The 23,222-nt window shown below is 35.2% G+C and overlaps 1 protein-coding gene across 4 annotated transcripts in view; it reads left to right on the top strand.

The window, feature by feature from the left end:
• CNTN5 (contactin 5) overlaps positions 1-23,222 on the top strand; it is a 695,706-nt gene that overhangs the window by 519,695 nt on the left and 152,789 nt on the right. For all 4 annotated transcript variants that reach the window (XM_080592024.1, XM_080592025.1, XM_080592023.1 and 1 more), the window contains 2 exons: positions 193-396; positions 15,055-15,157. In XM_080592024.1, coding sequence (XP_080448150.1) covers positions 193-396; positions 15,055-15,157 — 307 coding nt within the window. The remainder of the gene's footprint in view (positions 1-192; positions 397-15,054; positions 15,158-23,222) is intronic.

The raw sequence follows: 23,222 nt of genomic DNA, 5'->3' as shown, positions 1-23,222 counted from the left end.
TTCCAAAATTTGAAAGAAAGAAAGAAAAAAATAATAACTTCAGATCTAAAGCAAATAAAAAATTTTAAAAGCCTTTATTTTTCTCCCTAGATGATTTAAATAAAATTAATGAACATTTATTGAGTGTATCCATTAACAATATGGAGTATTGTTTCCATAATAGCTTTCTCTTATTTTTCTTTTTTCTTTTAGAGATCATCTATAGCTGGGTATTTAATGAATTTCCATCTTTTGTGGCAGAAGATAGCAGACGCTTCATCTCTCAGGAGACAGGCAATCTCTACATCTCCAAGGTGCAAACATCTGATGTTGGCAGCTATATATGTCTGGTAAAAAACACAGTGACAAATGCCAGAGTTTTGAGTCCTCCTACACCTCTGACATTGAGAAATGATGGTAAGAAAGGTATTATTTCTGGGTACCACATGGAAGCAAAATACTCAATAATTTAAGAAACATAATTTTATTATATTTTTTCTATCTGTGCATGCATTTACTGCTGCAATCAGCATAGGAATGGTGTCCATGGAGACAAAGTCTTCTAAAACATCTAATGGTTGCGGGACTATTTAGACCTCCAGAGACTGAGGTGCAATCTGACACTCCTGAATTATTTTGTTTAGAAGATTTCTTTTTGCTATTCTGGTGCTCTGTCACTGTCAGAGAGAAGCAAATCTCCTTTCTCAGTAATGTCTGTTTCTTTAGGACTCCATTCAGTTGCCAAATGAATGTGGCTACTGCCACACTGAGATGCCGTTCGACATCTGAAACATCCACAGGTGACTAGCAAATATCACACAGGACATACAGGAAACCTGTGCCCTTACAGGCAAGCTGGATGCCTGAAGATATCCATTGATGCATCTCAGCTGTCACAAGATGGTTAGAAAACTGAACAGAGACCCTCACACTTAAAACCTGATGTTGTTCTGAAGACCTGTTACATTTCCAGGCTCCAATTCACTGCAGTGATTAAGGACCACCAAGAACACCACAATAGCTTTGATTACAAAGATAGTTAGCTACCCAGGTGCTTTTGAATTTCATCAAGGCATATCACTGCAGTATTTTTTCTGTAATTAAGTACCTCAATATTATTTTCAAAAACTAGCTTACGAGCTGAAATATCTTAGTCATTTCCAAAAATTAAAAGAAAACACCTTCCAATAATATTTCTTATGGAGCAGTATGACATTTCAATAAAAATTATATGTATCTCCAATTCTGTTGGAATAGCTATCTATAGAGACAACGATTTTTTGCCTTTTTTCAACTAAAAGATTCATATTTAGTATTTTATAATTCCTTTTTGGTTTTGTTTTCCATCAAAATAATGTTATTTTTGAGACTAATAATTAGTGATTCTATAAATATCTATATTTTTTTTCCAGGATGTTCCACACTTAATGATACTTCCTAGTTCTTCAGAAATTCATTTCAGCAATTTAGCAAATATGAATTAATATTTACATAAATCAGAGAGAGAGAGAGAGAGAAGAGAGAGAGAGAGAGAGCCACTGAGTCTTTAGTCCTGCGTATAACTCAATCTAGCACTAAGAATATCCCTGCAGAAGCATTACAAAGACTGGACTTTAACACTGACAATTCAATTTTACGGAGTAAATAAAAAAATGTGTTCACAGATTAGAATGGAATTAAATTAATCTTTATTCATTGTAACTAGGTTGAAACATCTGTCTGTAGAGCATGCAGTCTCTACAACAAAAAGCTGAATGTTTTACAGTATCATTTTCTATTTATTTATTTTTGTTGTTGTTCTGGTGTAGTACTTATGCGAATCATTGCATTTGACATGTTTAGTTTTACCAAATGAACAAAGCAGACCTGTTGTTTTCAATATTAGCTCTTTGAAAATGAAAACAGAAAAAATATATGTTTAATGAGTTCAAATTCTGACACAAAAAGAATTTTATTGCCATATTTATTATTCATATCTTGCTCTGTTGTTTATTTATTACATTTTTACATGTTCTTATTAGGTTTCATTTGCGTGCAGCAGTTCAACAGATTCAACAAATTTAACAATTCTATGATCCTGTGATTAATTATACATAATGTAATACCAGTATATGGGCACACAATAGAAGGAGTGGAGAGAGTAAATAAGGAGAAAGGCAGCAGTCTACATCACTGAGCTATGAAACAAAATCTGTGAAGGAAAACAGTGCAAATTTCCTTAAATGTCAAGTGGGTAGTATATATTAGCCTCAAGAAAATTTTTATTTCATGGCTGACTGTCATAGAGCTGTGATGATCCAACCTTCTGAATTGAGCTGGAATATTGGGGAGGCATTTGCACATAGATGAACTAACTACTCCTGAACAATTTCCCAATTCATTCTTTCCCATGTATGAATTTCTACCAGCCTCCCATGACTTCATTTTTATCTGCTGGGATTTCTGAAAAGTCCCGATTGTTTCAATGGAGTTCTTTAATATTTCTTAGTAAATTGTGTTTGCTTTTCTGCATGACTGGGGAATATTTTCAGTGAAGAGAATGGAATTTTCTACCTACCCTCATAGTTTTCATAAACCTACCTTGTAAAAATGTTAAGGAGAAATTTATGATTTAGCAACCAGATCTCATTACTTAAAACTTCTGCCTTGTTCTACCTCTTTCACTGAAAGCAATAATACTAACTTTTTAAAAACTTTGTGGGACCACAATTAAAATACACAAATAGAAATACTATGTTTTTTCCTTTTGATGTAGATTGTTTTAGGTTATATTACTTAAAAATATTAAAGGGGGAAGGGGGACATCAGAATTTTGTATATGGATATGTATAATATACTCCAAAATATGGGATAATAAAACTGATGAATCATAGAATGGCTTGATTTGGAAAGGACCCTAGAGATCATCTAGTTCCAACCCCTCTACCATGAAAAGAGGTGCTCATTAGACTTATAGAAAATTACTTGTTTGTGGAGAGGAGGGAGCTGAGGATGGACTATAAGCAAGCCCATATTTAAGTGAGAAAATAGAATGATTTTTAAAACAAATATCCATGCACCTGAACATTTAATTACCATTGTTTTTGAATACTGTTTTATAAACTTGAATATGCCTTATATTTTTGAGCTTTTAGATATAAAAATGAGTTGAATCACTTTCAACTTTTCAAATATTCACTTAAGTGCAAAAATCATACAGCTTTCTGATTTCTAATGATTGGCATCCCAGCTGGCATAATCCTACTCAGTCAGCTCATTTGTCAGAAACCAAAGGAAGACCTTGTGGTTTTAAACAGCATTTACAAATGGTGCTATATAAATAAAACAAATTATATATTATCTATTCTCTGGACACATGTATTCAGTAACTCAAAAATCTAATACTTGATATATTTGTCATTGTTCTTGTTTTTTAATAGATGTATAAACAGTACCTGTACCCAGGGGAATGGACAGCCTGTGACAAAAACAATCCGATGATAACACTGGTCCCTATTTATCTATGAGGAAGAAACAGAATAATATTAAGGCTTTCTGTCAAACTCTGCAAGAATGTAGGAACTTCCTTGGCTTTTATTAATCTTTTATTTCTTTCAAGATGTGTCTCAAAGGGGAAGTTAACTCCTTGATATGAAGCAAATTAAATAAAAACATCAAGAAATCCTTCAATGGATTCTGAATAAAATGAATACCTTATTTGTTCAGATGTCCTTGACGATCAGTCATTTCATACAATTCAATTTCACTTCAAGCTGGGTTATAAAAACACTCTAAAACTATCTGCAGAGATAAAAAACTTTTACCAGGAAAAAAAAAAAAATCATTTGACTAACTGCTTTTATAATGCATTAGAAACTTTGAGGAATTATTTAATAACACTTAACAAATAATAAACAGGGTGCTAAAATGGATCCTTGCAGGCATGGGTGCTGATTGAGAGCAGTAAAGTATTTTGATTAATAAAAATAACAGAAAACATCCTCAAATTTAAGAAATAGAAACCTAGGTAGTATAAAACATAATGTTTGATAGCATAAAGCACATATTTGAAATTCACACTTTTTAATTCCATTCTTTAATTTTTCTTGAAAATATGTTAACTTTAACATTATTACTGTACAGGAGAGAATTAAGTAGTTCTTCATTTTATCTCTGTGTATATTGCCTAGTGTTTTTGCTACAGTGGAATTTCCAGAAAGAAAGACAACCTGTACAGTCTCAGACATCAGAGGACACTTTCTACTGTGTTCCATTACAGCAAGTTAGTTTAGTGCTCAGCTGAGGTTGGTGTACCTGACCAGACATATTGTGATATAACTGAATGCAGAGCTTAGCCTTCACAATTTTTTTCCATGTCATTATAGTTCCATGAACTGAATCATGTCAGTCTTAATTCTATTGATTTTGAAGAGACTCTTTGTGTAGTTAATAGTCTTGCACAGTCATAGATAGTATGGATATCTAGGCATTAAGGATATTCTTCTCTGCTTTTCTGTGATGGAATGGGTTCTGAGTGTGCTTATTCAGGTTGAACTCTAGAATATGTTATTTGAATATGTTGTTAGTATCATTTGCAAACATACTTAGTAAGCATTTGAGTCCTGCATCCAAATCAGTTTTAAAAACATTAAAGAGAACTGACTCAGTTTTAGGAGGGTTCCATTTTAAGTCAGTGATCCTCCTGAGTCTTTTCCAACTTGGAATATTCTAAGAATATTCTTGGAATATAGCTTATATTTGAATTGAGCAAATCTCTAAAAGCAGTGCAAGACTGTCAGGGAATTTTGGGAACTCCTCATAACACTCCAGGACTGAACTTGAACTTGAAAGGATCCCACTCTGATTTTTTTCAAGCAGATCCAAATTCTCTGGTAAAAACCCATTTGAACTGCAGTGATACAGAGACAATGATAGGACTGACAGACACATCAAAGTATAAAATGGGAATTGTATACTCCCCCTTTCCAGGGGAAGGTTGGTAAAATAACCTGTTCACTACTCCTGTAGTGAACATGTTGTTTCTCCCCTAAAATTGTAGTGAGTTATTTTTATGGTGAGTCATTGTGTAACTGAAAATCAAAGACTTCACACAGTCTCTGTTTTTCTCTGATGAAAAATATATTTACATATACTTCATGGGATACAAGCATTTTGAAGAAATATATTCTTATCTGCTTCATCCTGGTTCTTGTACCTAGATCCTGCTGCAAGGTTGTCAAAAATAATAGGAAGGAAGTCATAGCATTAAAAAAAAAAAAACAAAAAAAAAAAAAAAACAAGGACATACATATAGTAGCATAAGGGAATTATGTCTTTCCATTCAGAGTTCACATTTGTTACAGCCAACCCCAGTGGTCCTTCCACCTAAAACTATAAGTGAAAATCTGTAAGTAGGGAGGAAATTTTATAACCCTTTTCAGAGTTTTATATTGATTCTACCATGGCTCAATCACATTATCAAAGAAACACAAAAGTTTAAAGATGCTCTTTGCAAAAGATTTGGTCTAAAAAAAGCAGAGAGAAAATATGCTGGGATGGTCTTTTGACAATATAAATGTGCTGAAACCAGGAGAACATCTCAAGAGCAACAGGGGAAAAGATTAGGTCCCAGTGTTCAATGCAGAACAAAAACTCTTATATTGTGAAAAAGCTTGCTTTGTGTTTAGTTTTCTTTGAGCTCTGTTATGGTAACTTCATTCAAGGAGTTCTAATTGCTAAGTTTTCCCACTACTTTATAGAAATTTTGTCTGCTGGAAATGAAGTTGTTGTTTTTAATTAGCTAATGTAATTTAAGATTCTAGACTTGTACCATCTTGCACTCTTTCTGCAGTCATGTAGCTTTGTTTTGCTTCTCCTCCTGATGATTTATGAAACTATTACATAAATGAAAGAGTTAACTGATCCAAATGCATAGTACAGTCAGAAGCATAAAATAAATGAACTGGAGAAATAAATGTTCCTCTCAATTCAACTCAGGATTAGGACTGATGTTACATGGAACTGTAGTTATTAAGATTTCATTCAGAAGTGTGTGGGCAATGTTTTAATTAAAGGTGACTAAATTAAAATTTGTGCAAATTGATAACAAAAATAATCTTAATAGTTGCAAATTTTTCTGAATAGCTTTTGTGAGACTGACCTGGATGAATGGGAAGTGGTTGAGTCTGGAGGTCTTTAAAAGATGTTTAGATTTAGAGTTTACTGATATGATTTAGCGGAGGACTTGTTAGTGTTAGGTCAGAGGTTGGACTAGGTGACCTTGGAGGTCTCTTCCAACCTAGATAATTCTGTGACTCTGATTCTGTGACTCTGTGAATAGCAGGCAATTGGATAGAAGGAAAAATAAATATTGGCCAGAGATGTCTGGGGGAAAGAAAAAATAAAAGAAATCTACAACTGATTTCTTATGCCAAGTTCAGCACAGTCTCCTCCCTGATAAAAATGAAATGGAACAGAAAAATAGCAGTGATACTTTTGGCTTCCTGTTGACTTCCATTCTTAGGACTCATGCAGGAAAACATATTGCCTAGTGGAATGGAGTCCTGTTATTTCTTGGTGTGTGTGGCTGCTAAGAAATATTATTCTTACACATGGTCAATGGAAATGTTCAGGTTTTCAAGTTTTCATACATCTACATATGCACAAATCTTTGTAGGGGAATGTTCTATACAAGATGCCCTCCCTCATCTCTGAATGTCCAGAGGACGAAGTTTGATTTCATCCAGCTCCAACTGTGCTGGGTTTAGCAGGAGAGCTTAGATGCTATATTACATATACATAAGAAATTTGATGGGTTGAAGTCTAAGTTTTGACTTAATAAAGACTTTCCTAAACAGAGGAGAAGAAAGAAAAGACAACCATCTTGGTCATTGTTAGAGCTTGATTTTTCAAACACACATAAATAGAAATCTCCCCAGCCTAAGCTGTAAATTAGAAACTTTGGCCTTTTGTTTGGAACTGGAAAAAGTATCGCTACTCCCCTCAGTGCTTATTCTGTGTTTACCTCATTGATTTTGTGTCCTTAGTGTCCTTGCTTCCCACTGGCTCCAGTGTCCTTTCTTTTAGTCATAACACATCCACTTGTAATTGAAAATAAAGTGTTCTTAGTTGTATTCTCTCTTTAAGAGAGAGAGAAATCTCTGATATATGTATGACACATGAGTAAAATAACTAATTTTTAAAAGTGTTTCATGATCACAGAATCACAGAATCAGAGAATCACAGAATTATCTAGGTTGGAAGAGACCTCCAAGATCATCTAGTCCAACCTCTGACCTAACACTAACAAGTCCTTCACTAAACCTTATCACTAAGCTCTACATCTAAACATCTTTTAAAGACCTCCAGGGATGGTGACTCAACCACTTCCCTCAGCAGCCTATTCCAATGCCTAACAACCCTTTCGGTAAAGAAGTTTTTCCTAATATCCAACCTAAACCTCCCCTGGTGCAACTTTAGCCTATTCCCCCTCATCCTGTCACCAGGCGCGTGGGAGAATAGACCAACCCACACCTCACTACAGCCTACTTTAAGGTACCTGTAGAGTGTGATAAGGCGCCCCTGAGCCTCCTCTTTTCCAGGCTGAACAATCGGGAATCTTAATTCTAGAAAGGGCTTTCTAGACAGAGTTCAGAGGGTAACTGCTGGAGAATTGAAATGGACTGTAAAGACTTTAAAGTGGGAATAGTAAAGTTTTGTTTAAGCTTTAGTTAAACATTTTTCTTTCATTAAATGTGATCTTCTTCTATGTATATAACTCCATAATTAGATATATATAAACATCTTAGCTCCCAATTGTAGACTGAATTATTAAATCCCAGAAGCTGAGTTACTGAACTTCCTTTGCTATTTGGACAGATTCTAATAAAGGCTTCTTTCTATCTTGTGATATCTGATGGGACCTTCTCTTGGAGTAATGTACGGAAACATTGTAGGTACATTAGTGTTTAGTGCACTGCAGAACAGAATTTCACATGAAAATTTTTAGGACTTTTCAAAAGAGATCAAAAATATCTCTAAGTGGAAAGAATATTGTGGATAATTATCATAAAACAATCATTCCCAACAGTAAATTTTTAGAGGTTTACTGCAGGTGCAGTATTTAGAATAAGATCAATGGTAGGTGAGTCAATAAATTCTTCACAATGCGCTGAAAAATTCCACCGCAGTCAGGATGTAATGATGGGTATCATCATTATATTTGAATTAATTCAGTTTATACTATGATTTTATTGTCATTGTAAATGACCGTATTCAAAGCTTTCTTTCCCAATTAAATGTATGGAGACATTTAAAAGTGCAGATCTTCGGGGAAATTGCTAAATATTCCTTTTTCAACAAAAGACTACAATGGACAACCCTAGTTTGCATCACATTATTAATAGGAGATTATTGATAGGACAAGAAATCATACCTGAGCATTGCTGCAACAGTTTCTTGATCAAAATCTTCTTGGTTTTGGATAAAGATTCACCCAATATATCAGAATTACAATGTGTTAAGAAACACATCTTCTGACCTGTAAAATTATTAGAAAATTCTTAGGGATTCCTCAGGAAGTTTACCAGAAATTGCCAGGAACACCCAAACAAGTAAGAATAGCAATAGTTTTGTGATTAAAGTACTATTTCAGCTGTAAGAGACGCAGATTAACATTCCTACACCATTTGACTAAGATCAGGAACCTCACCCAAACCTCTCAGGCAAATACTCTTAATCACTGAATTGTGGAGTTTGTATCTTTTGCTAGTAAATAATGGTAAGTATAAATCTGTGCCTAATCTTTCTCCTGAGTATAGGAGTTCTTTGGGTTTCATTTTCTCCCTAACACTCTGATGACATTATATTCTTACATTCTTTTCTAGCTACCACCTTAAAAGTTTATCAGCCATTTATTCAAGTGTCCCCTGTAACCTGGTCCATTCAAAATAAGTTTCTGAAGTAAGTTAAAGAGTTATTACTTAAGGAGTTTGAAACAAGCCCAAATCATTTTAGCTGAAAGCATTTAAGGGGCCATTATAGAAGCTTATGCTCTGGGAGTTTCAAGAGTGTAGTTAGTACCTGGAAGATTAATGGAATAGAAGCATTAGCCTATACACATCTGAGGTAAGGTGATGTGATGATTTCTCAGCAGTTTGATTTTTTTTCCCCATGAAGACAAAAAGTGTACTTGTGTGGATACAGTTATAGACTCACAATTTTTCTGCACTCTTCATTTAAGCTTCTAAGTCATGGACGGGCAGACAAAAAGAAGAGGCAGAGCAGTCCTTTTTAAAATGGTAATGACTGATGTCCTGTCTGTAGCTCGTTTAGTTGTGCTTAGCTATAGAAAGGACTAACAATGAGAAACTCATCTTGCTACTTTATTCCTTTCTCCATTTCTATTAAATGGCCCACAGGGAATAATGTAAACAGTTTTAGCTGTAGTAATGTGTGTAAATGTTTGCAATTCTGTTACAACTATTCCTGTGGTATGTGAACACCTCACAATCATTGTTTATCACATTACTGTGATTTAATGAATTATGTCATCTCTATTTTTTGATGCAGACAACAGTGTATCCAAGGGTTCATAGGATGCTTTGGGTAGCAGATACTTAAACTCAACTCATAGATTTGCAGCTAAGCCAGAACAACTTGTTAAAATTAAACTTGATTTATGTTTTTTTTATTTTTTTTTTTTAGATTTTTCCTTATATTAGTTGGAGAATATGAAATAATTACTCTGTGATAATTGCATCATTGTAAAACATATCTGAAAGAGGGAATAGGGAAGTCATCTCTTCTATAAATATTAAGCTCCATTTCTGCCTGTGTGACTAACATACCATCCATTTTAGCAAGGTCAAGCTGTGCTTAGTACAGGGATATGTTCAGTTGTGTAAATTGGTGTCTTCTCAGTAATTGTAGATATAATAGAAAGATCATTAGTGTTTCAGTCCAACCTCATCTGGCCAGGAAAGACCCTGGTTGGACAGCAATATAGAGTGCTCTCATTCCCATGCACGCTGACATGGCAGAAACCTGGAGACTGGGAAATGCCAGGGAAGATGACTTGTCTCCAAATGAGGGCCAGGGATAAGATGTACTTGTAAACTATCCAGTCTAAGGAAGACTGAATCACTGAGGACACTTCTAGGAAGGCAAGAGGTGGAAGATCTTCACAAAGGAGGTGTTTTCATGTGAAGGCAGACATGGGAGCATGAGAAGAGCTCCTTGTTCCTCTCTTGTGCTCAGACCATGTGATCTCTGTGATTTGTTAGGACTTTGAAAATCGTATATTATGTTTTTATTCTGTTGATCAATTTTATTTATTGCTGTATTTCATGCTTGATAAATGGAAATAAAAAATGTCTGAGGGAATTTTTTATGGCCTTAACCAAATATTGAAAGAGAGTCATGCATACGTCTGAGAGATTGATTCTAATGCACGTAGCTCAAGCCCTCAATATTTCTTGAAAGTTCAGGTTCCTTTTAACACCTGATGCAAATGAAAAAAAATCTTGAGAAAAAGCACATGAGGATTATTTTACTGTTACTGACTGATAGTGACCAAAACAGAAACCGGGAAAGTTAAAGAGCCTGGAGGTACACCAGTCATAGCAAAGCAATTATAATGTAACATGGGAAGGTAAGGCCTTGATTATTCACTTAAAGTCTGTGCAAATGTAATGGCCTCCTTGGTCTCAAAGATCATAAGCTGTAAGGATGAAAAATATCCCTTTGCAATAATAGACTTTTGTTTCCTAATTTTCGCAAGGAGCATTGATAACATGGGGACACCAAGCAATCACTCTGTAATTTTTCTGCATTCTTTTGCCAGTTGCTGCAGGCACGTTGCTTGCTAATGTAACAATAACCCAGAAGAACAGCATGTAGTACAAAATATTAGCAGATCATTTCATTAGGAATATGAAATGATGACATGACTTGCAAAGAGCATTCAATAGTTGTATAGATTGTACCTACTAAAGGGAGTTAAGTTAAAAACATAAGAACTGAAACATAATACTGTCCTTTAGATGTGTTCATAAGTACTGTATTATTTTAAGGGCATGAATAATTTAATTCTATTTTAAGATGCATTTTTCAGGAAAAAAAAAAAGGTAAATATTTAATAGCATATGACAATTTAACAAAATTATTTTTAGGAACAGTCTTACACTAAAGCAGTTTAAAAAAAAAAATCATCAAAGCACAAAACATCTGAGTGAGTCTGTACAGTTAACAGTTGGCAGAGTGGCAGAGGCTTAAAGGGAACTGAGGATACTCCTTAAAAAGAGTATAATGCTATATTATTTGAGCTAAATGAATTATTTTCAGCAGTGTTTACAAGAGAACTGGAGGTTCCCATAACTGAAATTTCAACAGAGGAAATTTTACATGAAATATAGACAAATAATAATAAATCACCATGACTAAACACATACAGTAGTTTTAAAGGAACCAGGATGCATCATTTTCCTTTGCTTGGCATCAAATTTAGAGGATGGACAGGTAGAAACTCTATGATTCTATGAAATAAAATGCATTTTTTTTTAAATAGGACTTCAGAAGTATCCAAGGAGTAAGGAAGCCTAAATTTTATAGGAAATGTTTTGACAGAAAATACATTAAAAGTGCAATTAGTAGAGTCATAGAATCATAGAACGGTTTGAGTTGGAAGAGAGTTTAAAGATCATGTACTTCCAACCCCCCTGCCATAGACAGGAACACCTCCTGCTAGAACAGGTTGCTCAAAGCCCCAGCCAATCTGGCCTTGAACAATTCCAGGGATGGAGCATCCACTGCTTCCCTAGGCAACCTGTTCCACTGCCTCATCACCCTCTGAGTGAAGAATTCCTTCCTTATACCCAATCTAAACCTACCCTCTTTTAGTTTAAAACTGTTTCCTCTTGACCAATGACTACACTCCCTGACAAAGAGTCTCTCCACACCTTTCCTGTAGGCTCCCTTTAAGTAATGGAAAGCTGCTGTTTCCCCAGAGCCTTCTTTTTTTTAGGCTAAATGAACCCAAGTTTCTCAGCTTTTCTTCATAGCAGAGGTGCTCCAGCCCTCTGATCATGTTTGTGGCCCCCTCTGGACCCACTCAAACAGATCAGTGTGTTTCTGATATTGAGGGCCCTGGAACTCAATGCAGTACTCAATGTGGAATCTCATAAGAATGGAGATGCTCCTTGACATGCTAGCTGTGCTTCTTTTGAAGCAACCCAGGATACGGTTGGCTTTTTGTGTTGCAATTGTACATGCCAGCTCTTGTTGAGCTTCTCATCCACCGACAGTCCTTCTCCTCCCCCATGTCCTTCTCCTCAGGTCTTCTGTCAATCCACTCATCACCCAGGCTGTGTTTGTGCTTGCGATTCCACTGACCCAGGTGCAGGACTTTGCACTTGGCCTTGTTGAACCTCATGAAGTTGTCATGAGCCCACCACTCAAGCCTATCCGGGTTCCTCTGGATGGCACCTCTTCCCTCCAGCATGTGACCATGCTGCTCAGCTTGGTGTCATTGACAAATGTGCTGAGGGTGCACACAATACAACTGTTCATGTCACCAACAAAGATGTTAAATAATACCAGTAGGTATGATCCTGTGTATCGCATAACCATGCAGTAATCTTACCGTACATCCATATACCATGAACATGGCTTTTAAAGAGGGAGATTAGTATACAACCTCAGTTTCTGTACAACATTTCTGAAGAGTCAGGGACAATATGAATCAGTGAATAGGAGAATCAGCTAATGGTTTGGGTTGGAAAAGACCTTGAAAGTCACCTAATTCTAAGCCCCCTGCCATAGGCAGGGACACCTCCCACTAGACCAGGTTGCCCAAAGCCCCATTCAACCTGGCCTTGAATGCTTCTAAGGGATGGGGCATCCACAGCTTCTCTGGGCAATCTGTGACAGGGCCTTATCACCCCCACAGTAAAGAATTTCTTTCTTTATCTAATTTAAATCTACCCTCTTTTAGTTTAAAACCATACGTCTTTGTCCGATCTCTACAATCCCTGACAGAGTCCCTCTCCTGCTTTCTTGTAATCCCCTTTTAGATACTGGGAGTCCACTGTAAGGTCTCCCTGAAGCCTTCTCTTCTCCAGGCTGAACAACCCCAATTCCCTCAGCTTGTCTTTATGGGAGAGGTGCTCCAGCTCCCTAATCATCTTCGTGGCCCTCCTCTGGACTTGTTTTAATACAACAAACAAAACAAGAAAAATCTGTGATATAAAGATCCACAGTTTCCATATTGGCATGTTGTTTTCACCTCCCATCTCAAAGTGGCAGGTAATTTGAAACAGCTTAACACAAAGTCAGGAAACAGTAAAAGAAGTCACAGGGAGCATAATTAAATTATGAAATTTATCAACATAGTATGAGCCAGTGGGGACATTCTTTTATGACAGATTAGGCTAGGAATGATTTCAGTTTAGGCTAGGGAAAATGTTAATTGACTAAATTCGGGTGATGTCCTGACTCTATTTGAATACCCAGAACACAAAGACTATTTTTTTTATTTTTTTCTACAAAAGAAAAAAGCAAAACCTTTTAAGCTCAAATGACAGAACTGTTTCAGAACGTGCCTTTTCATTCAAGGGTCCGTATTTCAGTCAGTATTTCTCAAGGAGTTCATGAAACAATGTGAAAACACTGATTTGGCCATGATTTTGAGGAAAAATAGGTTGCAATTATTACAATTGTTAGTATATGTAATACTTGCATAGTTATGATTTTTTTTAAAGAAATCTACTGTTACTTACAGACACATTATTCACTGAATAACATTATTTTGATTTGACATATTTAGATTTTCTAACTAAGCTTTAGCCCCTAAAGACATGTATGTTTAGATGTATATGCATTCTCACCCCAAATAAACATTTAATTTTTTCTACGAAAAGAAGACAAAGCTGCTTACCGTTCAGCATTTTATATATAGGTTTTTTTATTCTCATACTTTGTAGGTTGATTTTCTTTCTGTCTCTGCATGCTGGTGTTCTCTCAGCTGTAAATCTTATATTCCCTTACTTCCATTTTCCTGCATATGCTTCTTTATTTTCTCTTGCAAAAGATATCTCTTCTCCTTTCTTTTTCTCTTTAAGTCTTAGTCGCTGGCTCTTGAATTATTTGGAGAATCTTGACTGATTTTTATAGATTTAGACTAGATTTGTCTTGCTGCCAGTGTATCCACAGCTCAGATTCTACCCATTTTTCCTCATCCAAAAATCTGAATAATACACACTTTCTTTAATGTAGCTGCTGAGTATTGCTTATCCCAGCAGCCCATCCTGTCTGACAGAACAGAGTTGTTGGCATCATATATTCTTTTCCTTCCATTCACACCATGATATTTCTTCTCTCTAAGACACATCAAATAAAAACCTTCTCATCTCACCTTACATAACCTGTCTCCTTCCCCCGCTCATTTCTAATTTTCTAAACTCTTGCAGTTCTCCAAACTGTCAATCACTCCACAGCAAATTCTCCATAACTCTGTTGATGGCAATGTTTATATTTTCCACATCCCTGAATGTTTTTCTCATTGTGTACCAAACATGTTGTCTTGATTAAATTAATCATTTTCCATATTAAAAGGACTGTTGAAAATTAAATGACTAAATAATTGAACCTTATGTGTTTCTACATATCTGTATTTGCGTCTGCGCACACAAATGCTTTTACTTTGCTGAGTTTTTCTTGCTGATCTTGGAAGGTCCTCAGTTGAACAGAACATATTATATGTATATTCTTTGTTATAATTGTCACAGCACTGATAAATAAATCTTTGGTCTAGGAAAATTCTCATCCTTCTTAAATCTTTCAAAACGTAAATATGAACCTGTGCTTGAGAAATATTTTTTTTCTTAAACTTGCTGTAGTGCTGCTGGTAGCCCTGAAGAGCATTTTAAAATATGTACTGGATCTGAGTAGAGCAAATCAGATGAACTGAGGCTATCTCCATCAATTACTAGCTTTACTGCTAGGCAGGTTTAAAAAGCAATCCACAGGGTTTGTTCTGTGAAAATCTCATATACGGAAAAGTGGTGATATTTCATATTTTAAACATTCCTTATTTTCCAGGTGTGATGGGGGAATATGAACCAAAAATTGAAGTCCATTTTCCTTACACAGTTACAGCAGCAAAGGGAACTACCGTTAAGATGGAGTGTTTTGCGCTTGGCAAGTAAGTCCAGATTCTTTTATAATTAGACATCATTGTTTAAGATGTGACATGCCTAATTTGTGGCTTCATTATTTTGCTGGATTTCATTTTCACAGACAGCCCTTACTGTACACTCAAAGTAACCAATTGACTAAGTAGCCACTTAAGAATTCCCTGCCCAACCATTTATGTGAACAGCAATTCAGTTAAGTTAAAAGACTGTCAAAATGAAAAGTAGTGTTCTCACAAACAAAAAAAAAAAAAAGTTTTTACATTGAAAACTTTATCACATTCACCTATTTATTATCTGTGATAATTTTTAATCAGTAAATTCCATTTTTGTCTGCCAAAATATCATATTTGGAGAATAAATAGGATGAGTAGCTTTTTTTTTTTTTTTCCCAACTGCATTATTTTTGAAGATATATTATGAAGATAAGAGCACAAAGGTCTAAATATATTCTAGCACACTCTGTGGAACTGGCATTTCTCTAATTTCCACCTGACCTAATAGCACTACTAGAGAACAGGTGTTTCATATTCATGTCAAGTGTTTTTTTATATGTTTATTGATGAATGAGTTTAGGGACAGAAAGGTTTTAGAAATACTTCTTTGCTGTTTCATACAAATTAACTAAGGAGTGAAATGATCCCCGTATACTATTCAGATCACAGAATATAAAATGGAACTGATAACATCTTGATTTTTTTGTGGAAGTTAGTATTATTATCATTGCAAAGAGTAAGTGTGGCAAGGGTAGTGTACAGTCAGAAATAAATAGTAATTCTGTTGATTCAGAGAGTTCGTTTTTGCCTCTTTATATGTATGTAGCTTCAAAAAGGTGTTCCATCACTGACATTTCATTACAGATATATAAACAAATACAAAAAGTACATTTTTAAAAGTATATATATCACACAATTCTGTGATGTGTGTATGTTGAAAGATATCTCACTGTATTGAATTCCTTTCTATTTCTTTTTATAATGGTGTTCCTTTTGTTCATTTTTCCCCCTAGTCATACTGCTCAGTATCATTTATCCTGCTTGGTTTTCTAGTTCTTAGCTTATTAGGGCACATACAGGTTCCTCACAGGCTGGCTTGGATTAAGAAACAGTGGGAAGTTTTGGTTTTGTAAAATTAGTAGTGAAATTTCACAACTCGGTTATTCTAGGGCATGGGATACTACCCCATGGCATGGGTACTTTATCCTTCAAGTCTTCTTTCTTATTTACCTAAGTAGGAACAAAGCTTCAGAAGAAAGGAATTTTAAAGCAATACACCATTTTCCTGGGGATCACCACACCACCTTGCTCAGAAAGTCTGATTTTGCAGACCAACCTGTCAAAGCCTGTCTTCACGACTTGAGAGTGGAGAAGAAAAATATATATATATATATGTATTTATAGTCATTGTTCTTTCTTTTTTTTTTTCCTTTTCTTTCTTTTTTTATTTTTTTTTCCTTTTTGGTTCATGTTTTTCCCTTAACAGTTCCTATTTACTATCTGGATGAGATTTGTCTTTAACTTGCTTCCCTTCTTGCGTGTTTCTCCTGACAAACCAAAATTATGTGACCAACATCCAGGTAATCTCAATGACCAGGTCAGCAGAGAGTATTCATAAACAATTACAGAGAATTCTTTAAAAAAAAAAAACATAAAAAATTATATCTATTTAGACCCACTGACACTGAAGGAGAGACAGGCTATAGCTCAATCAGTCCAAACAAACTGTAGGAGAGTGTAGCCTTCATGCAGGGGGCCATCGGGCAGTGACAGTGGGTTTTTTTTGCAAATTCATGCTCTATATAAATGTTAGCAGTAGTTGAGAAAGCAAATACAAGGGGAGAACTTGTGTAGGGTCTTATGTTTTAAGAGAAGCAAAGAAGTATTTGAAACCAATAAAAGGAGATTAGCTGAGATGCTAAAATAAGTGAGGAAGACAGCTGCTCTGTAGAGGCAGGTGGCTCCAGGCTCTCTCCTGTCAGCAATGCTAACTAGTTTTCTGCCAGGTCAGTATTGGCAACAAGGCCCTTTGAGACTCCTGGCTATGGCTGGAGCAGTAACCAACATGTTGTTTTTTCCCCCTCTTGTTGGAAGTACAGTTGCAGGCAGATTCCTACTCAACTGTCACTTTCCAACAAAGAGGAGGAAAGCCAACTGTTGTCCTTCACAATGACTGCTGACAGACAAGAAAAGCAGCTATTAATATTTTCAATCACCAGCACCTCAAGATTTAGTAACCTCTCTCAAAGAGTCACTCACTATTCAAACTGCCACAAAATAAAGGTGACAGTTGACAGGAAAAACTTCAATCAGCATATTTCTAGGTTCATATTTGGAGCTAACCTTTAACAACAAAACAAAACAAAACAAAAACACCTGATCCATCAGAGAATTTTAGGTTATCCAATAAGTTGACCTCATTTGCTGCTATTACAAGCAACTACTTTTACCATACATACTCCTTATCTTCTTTTTGCATCCATTAATCAAGCCAGCTGAATTGAAATTGCTTTCAACCTGATATGGTCATAATTACATGAATGGCATTTCAGGCCTCATTTGAAACCTGGAGGCTGAGGTGGAAGGTGGAAATGCATCAGATTCCTTGCTCATTTTTATTGCTTTCACTTCCATCCGCATCTCTTATTCCCGATAGCTTGTACAGATATTTTCTGGTTCTCCTGCCAGGGGTATTCATTACCAAATTGAATCAGCAGCTAATTTAGTTTTTATTTATTTTTCTTTTTTGATTTTTGGATTTTGGATTTGAATTTGGAGTTTTGAATTCTTATTGTAATTAAAATTATAGTTATTGCAGTCTCAAAATCAATATGCTGTTGTTTTTCTCATGCTTTAATTTAGCTGCTCTCAAGCACTGTTCTCTTCTACCTATGTAATTGTGACAATGGCAGCCATTCTAGAAAGATTTCTTGAACCAGGCATTTCAGAGATATTCCAGAGAAAGCCTAGTCTTTGGTTACAGATTAATAATTTATTAATAGTGTTTATTTAGAACTGCCAGTCACCATGGCTGTAGAAATTAAATAAACTGGAGCTGCACAGCTTTTGTCTCCAAACCAACTTAATTTCTTGACAGACAGAAATTGTCTGAAAAGGATTTTATTCTAAATCAAGCAATATATACTAATTACAAGTAAAAATATTATGTTACAAATGCCACTTATAAATATATTTGTTATTTCTAAAGAATTCAAAGTAATATAGAAGTGAAATATCTCAAAATCATGTTATTTACATTATATACAGGTAATACTGCCTAATACAGCATCACTCACTGGCTGAGAAATCACTGCATTTATCCATGATTTACTATTGAGGTATAAGAAAAGACATAACAGACAGAAAAGTCCAAAATAAAATTTACTGTTATATATGAGTGTGCATTTTGCAGTTAAGTGATATTTAGTGTTTTGTGCTGGGTTTTTGTGCCATCCCACTTTTGTTGAAAGGTTGTTTTTATATATAGAATTACTCATATCCACAGAAACTTGTGTTTTGATTATGTCTACATTTCATATATATCTGTAGCACACAGATTCAATTACGTTATTTTAATTAGGAACACCTGAATTTTCATTTCTTTCCTAACAAGGCAGAGGATTTTTTTTTTTAATAAAAATAAAATAAAAAACCCTCTTGCAATAACAAAGTATTAACATCTATTTTTTGAACTTTTTGTAAGGACACAACAACATATTTTTAATTTACATAACTGCTAAATCCTGATCAAGATTTAGATTAAGTATTGTTAGATTAAATTAAAAAATAATAATAATAATAGAAAAGATCTACTTTAAATCTTACTGAATGGAGGAATTCAAAACAACTACTTTTTTTTTTTATAACTGTTTTTTTTTCATAACCAGTGGTATGTTAATATTTGCTATTGAGTAATCCAATTTTCACTGATTATATCTTGTTATTTAAAAAGACAAGCAAATTTTTGCTGAAGAAAATATATAATGAGCTTATTGTTAATGAGATTCTCGTTTGTAGTCCAGATACTTCTGGTTCTCTAACAAATCCATCATTCCAATGCTAACTTAAGCTTATTATGTAAATCAGAAAGACAAATCATGGCCTTATCCTTTGTGTAGGTTGTGGTAAAAAAGACATGATTTTCCCCACTAACACTCTTGCATAGATCATAGTATTCCTGCTCCAGAAACACAATTTCTCTGGCTTCTGTCGCAGCAGGCTGCCATTTGCACTTTTTCTCAAGTATTACAAAATTTGCCTCCAAGAACATTCAGAGGGAACCAGTTAATTCTTTCATTTCTTATTTCCTCTTTCCTCAAAAGGAAGAATTCTGATGACATCATTTTTCTTCCCATTAGAAAGATGTGAAAATCATAATGCTGAAAGGTAAAAGGACTTTAAAATCTGTCCTCACCACATGACATGTTCAGTGATGACATGCTTGCAGTGACCACAGTCAAAGCATTCTTCAGTTTAACAGTTCCTGGCTTTGGAGTATATTTATCTCAGAAGTACTTTTAATGTTATTATTTTGACATTGGACTTAAAATAGAGAGTTGATGGCGTTTTTTAAAAGTAAAGTGTTTATTAAAAAAATAAATAAAAATAAATTGAAAAATCACAGAATTAAGAGGTTTTCACAGCTCAGACAATGTCCAAGCTAGCATGAAGAGCTGAATGTTATGCCCCTGTTCAACAATCAAAAAGTCTTGCCCTCAGAGGAAAGTAGCTCAAGAGAGAGAAAAAAAAAAAAAAGTGTCACATATATTGCTCTTTTTCCTTTTTATTTTTTTAGATTGTATTTAGATTGTATTCTGTTTTCAGTTTCAAATAAACTGAATTTCTAAACTTTACATCTAAACACACTTTTTTCACACAGATATTTCTAATGTCAAATTGTGTCCCATGCACTCACCTTACATATACCTCACTCCTCAACCTTTTCCTCATTGTGATTTTGCCATGCAACATAACATACAAACATTCTATTTTGTTCTCCATACAAACCTCGCACATCATTGGTTTTCTGGCTTCAGCCAGGAAATAAAATACATTTTGTATTATGATAGTGCCAAAATCCAATTTTGAATGAGTAATCATACTTTATTTCTTATTAGAACAACTTAGAGGACATGGGCTATACCTGTACTTACAGGTTTTCAATGTTTTGAATCTTCTCATTTCAAATAGGATTCCTGGGCCACACAGACAGCCAAAAGGATTGTTTGTAACAAAAGAAAGAAAAAAAATATTTATGTATCCTTTTTCCACTATGGCCATTTTTTAACCATGTAGACCAGCAGACAGAGATTTCAATCAAAAGAATCAATAGAGAACCATTCTTGCAATCATTTTTTCATACATCCCATACACTTGTTTTTCTGTATTTTTGAGAGTGTTTCATGCTTGTGCTATTTCTGTACAATAGTAACATCTACACAGTATGTCAATATTCTTTATAAATGTTATCTTAGTTCACTTTACTAATGTATAGACCATGTCCTTATTGAAAAATAATCTTAAAGATAAGAATAAAGTAGATATTGATTTCTTTTTATTACATTTGTTATGATGAGGTTGTTATGATAGAAACATTGTGCTGTTATAGACAATGTTGCTTTAATTGTAAACTCTATCGTAAACTCTACTTTGAAGAGCTTTATAAGTCAGTCATAAACATTCATCTGTAATATGGCCTGCAAGAACTCAGCTGATAGTCCATTTTAAAATTTTGCTTTTTAAAAGAGATAAAACAAAAATGAGGTAAAATTACATATATTTAAGGCACAAAACTGAATGAAATTTTATGAATTATAATCCAGGAAATATTGTAAAGTGTTCTCCTGAAATAATTCACTTTTGGAATAAATTCTGGTTTGTAAATATCCCACAGTTTTAAATCCATGGAATGTTGAATTTTATCACCTAGATTTGACTTTTTAACTGATTTTTCTAATAGTTCTTCATGCTTTAATTAAAATTGTATTATTTATTTTGTGATTATCAGTATTTTCATTATACAGTATGTACAGAAAGCTTACTGAAGATTTCACAATATGCAGACATAAATGCAAAATGTATTTGAATAGGTGAATGCAATATCTAAGCAAAGATCAGAGTGATGATATAAAATCTGTATGATCTGCTGAAGTAGATTTGACTGGAACCATGAAACATTTGCATGAAGTATCTGCAGAAGTTATTTCTGCTTGAGTCACTGATTAAGAAAATGACATAGAATAATGGCTATAAGGAAGGCTAACTTGCAAGGTGAAAAACAGCAGCTGAATATTCATAGAATCATAGAATCATGAAATGGTTTGGATTGGAAGAAACCCTTAAAGATCATCTTCTCCACCCATCCCTGCCATAGGTAGGGACATCTTTCAATAGATGAGGTTGCTCAAAGCCCAATCCAGCCTGGCCTTAAACACTTCCTGCAACAGGGCATAAACAACTTCTCTGAGCAATCTGTTCAAGCTTATTACTACCCTCATCTTCAAAAATTTTTCTTATATCCAGTCTAAATCTATCCTCCTTCAGCTGAAAACCACTGCCCCTTGTCCTACCACTAAAGGCCTTTGTAAAGTCTCCATCCCTCTTTTGAGCCCTCTTTAGGCAAAATAAGGTCTACCCAGATAACTCTTTTCTTCAGGCTGAACAATCCCAACTCTTTCAGCCTTTCTTCACAAGAGAGGTGTTCCAGTCCTTCGATAACTTTTTGTGTCCCTCCTCTGGATGGACTCTAACAGATCCATGTCTTCCTTGTATTGACAGACCCAGAACTAGATACAGTACACCAGGTGGTGTCCCACAAGAGCAGAGTAGAGGGGGAGAATTCTCATCTTGACTTTCTGGTCATGTGCCTTTTTAGGTAGCCCAGTATGTGATCAGCTTTCTCAGCTGTAAGCACATATTGCCAACTCATATGTGACTTTTAATCTACTAGTATCCCCAAGTCATCCTCTGCAGGGCTGTTCTTAATCCATTAATTACTCAGACTCTACCGATATTGGGAATTGCCCCCAGTCCACATGCAGGACCCTGTAGTTGGCATTGTTGAGCTTCATAATGTTTGCATGGGCCCACCTCTCAAGGCTGTCTAAGTCCATCTGGTATCCCTTCCCTCTAACATATAACTCATATTTCCCTCTAAAATATTAACTCATATTAACACTACTCAGCCCGCTGTCATCTGCAAACTTTCTGAAGGTTCACTCAATCCCACTGTCTATGTCAGTAATGAAGATACTAAATAGTACTGGTCCCAGCAAAGACACTCGAGGGACACCACAAATTACTAGTTTCTGCTTGGACATGAAGCCATTGACTAGAACCTTTAGGTTTTATCATCCAGCCAATTCTTTCCATCAAGCCACATCTCTACAATTTAGAGGCAAGAATGTTGAGGACTGTATCAAAGGCCTTACAGATGTCCAGATAGAATGATATCAGTAGCTCTTCCCTTGTCCACTGATGCAGTTACTACTTCTTAGAAGGTCACTGCATTAGTCAGGCATGATTTGCCCTTGGTGAAGACATGTTGGCTGTCTTTAATCACCTTCCTGTCTTCCACGTTTCAACATAACTTCCAGGATGATCTGTTTATAGAGGAAAAACATGGGAATGTAACATGGCTGTACAATGATACTAGTATTTGTGATACAAAGCAGGCTTCACTGTTTTTAGAGCCAAATATGACAATTCTGATGGCCATTTGTTTGCAATATTCCATCAGATCTTTATGGTGTGCTGGCAGTCAGAGACATAGCTCAGAAATGTTCTGCAAAGTGGAATGGCCTTTCACCCACAGGAGCTGCTCGTCTTTGGACATTGTCTTTCAGAAGATTAAGCCTCCTTGTATTTTTCCATGAACATGAAACAGTCCTTGCCTCTTCCTACAATAATGGTGACACAGAGATACTTTGATATTACAGGTTACCTGAGTCTACATTCAGAACATTTGGTGCACATTAACAGGTCTCATTTCCACTGACTCCTGTGATAATAGTGCATATATTGTTATCCTCTACACAGGAACTGCTGGCAAAACAAAGTGTGAAAGGGCACGATGAATCCC

The sequence above is a fragment of the Anser brachyrhynchus genome (assembly GCF_964034855.1).
Source record: "Anser brachyrhynchus genome assembly, chromosome: 1".
Taxonomy (NCBI): Eukaryota; Metazoa; Chordata; class Aves; order Anseriformes; family Anatidae; genus Anser; species Anser brachyrhynchus.
This window is presented reverse-complemented; position numbering and strand designations above follow the sequence as displayed.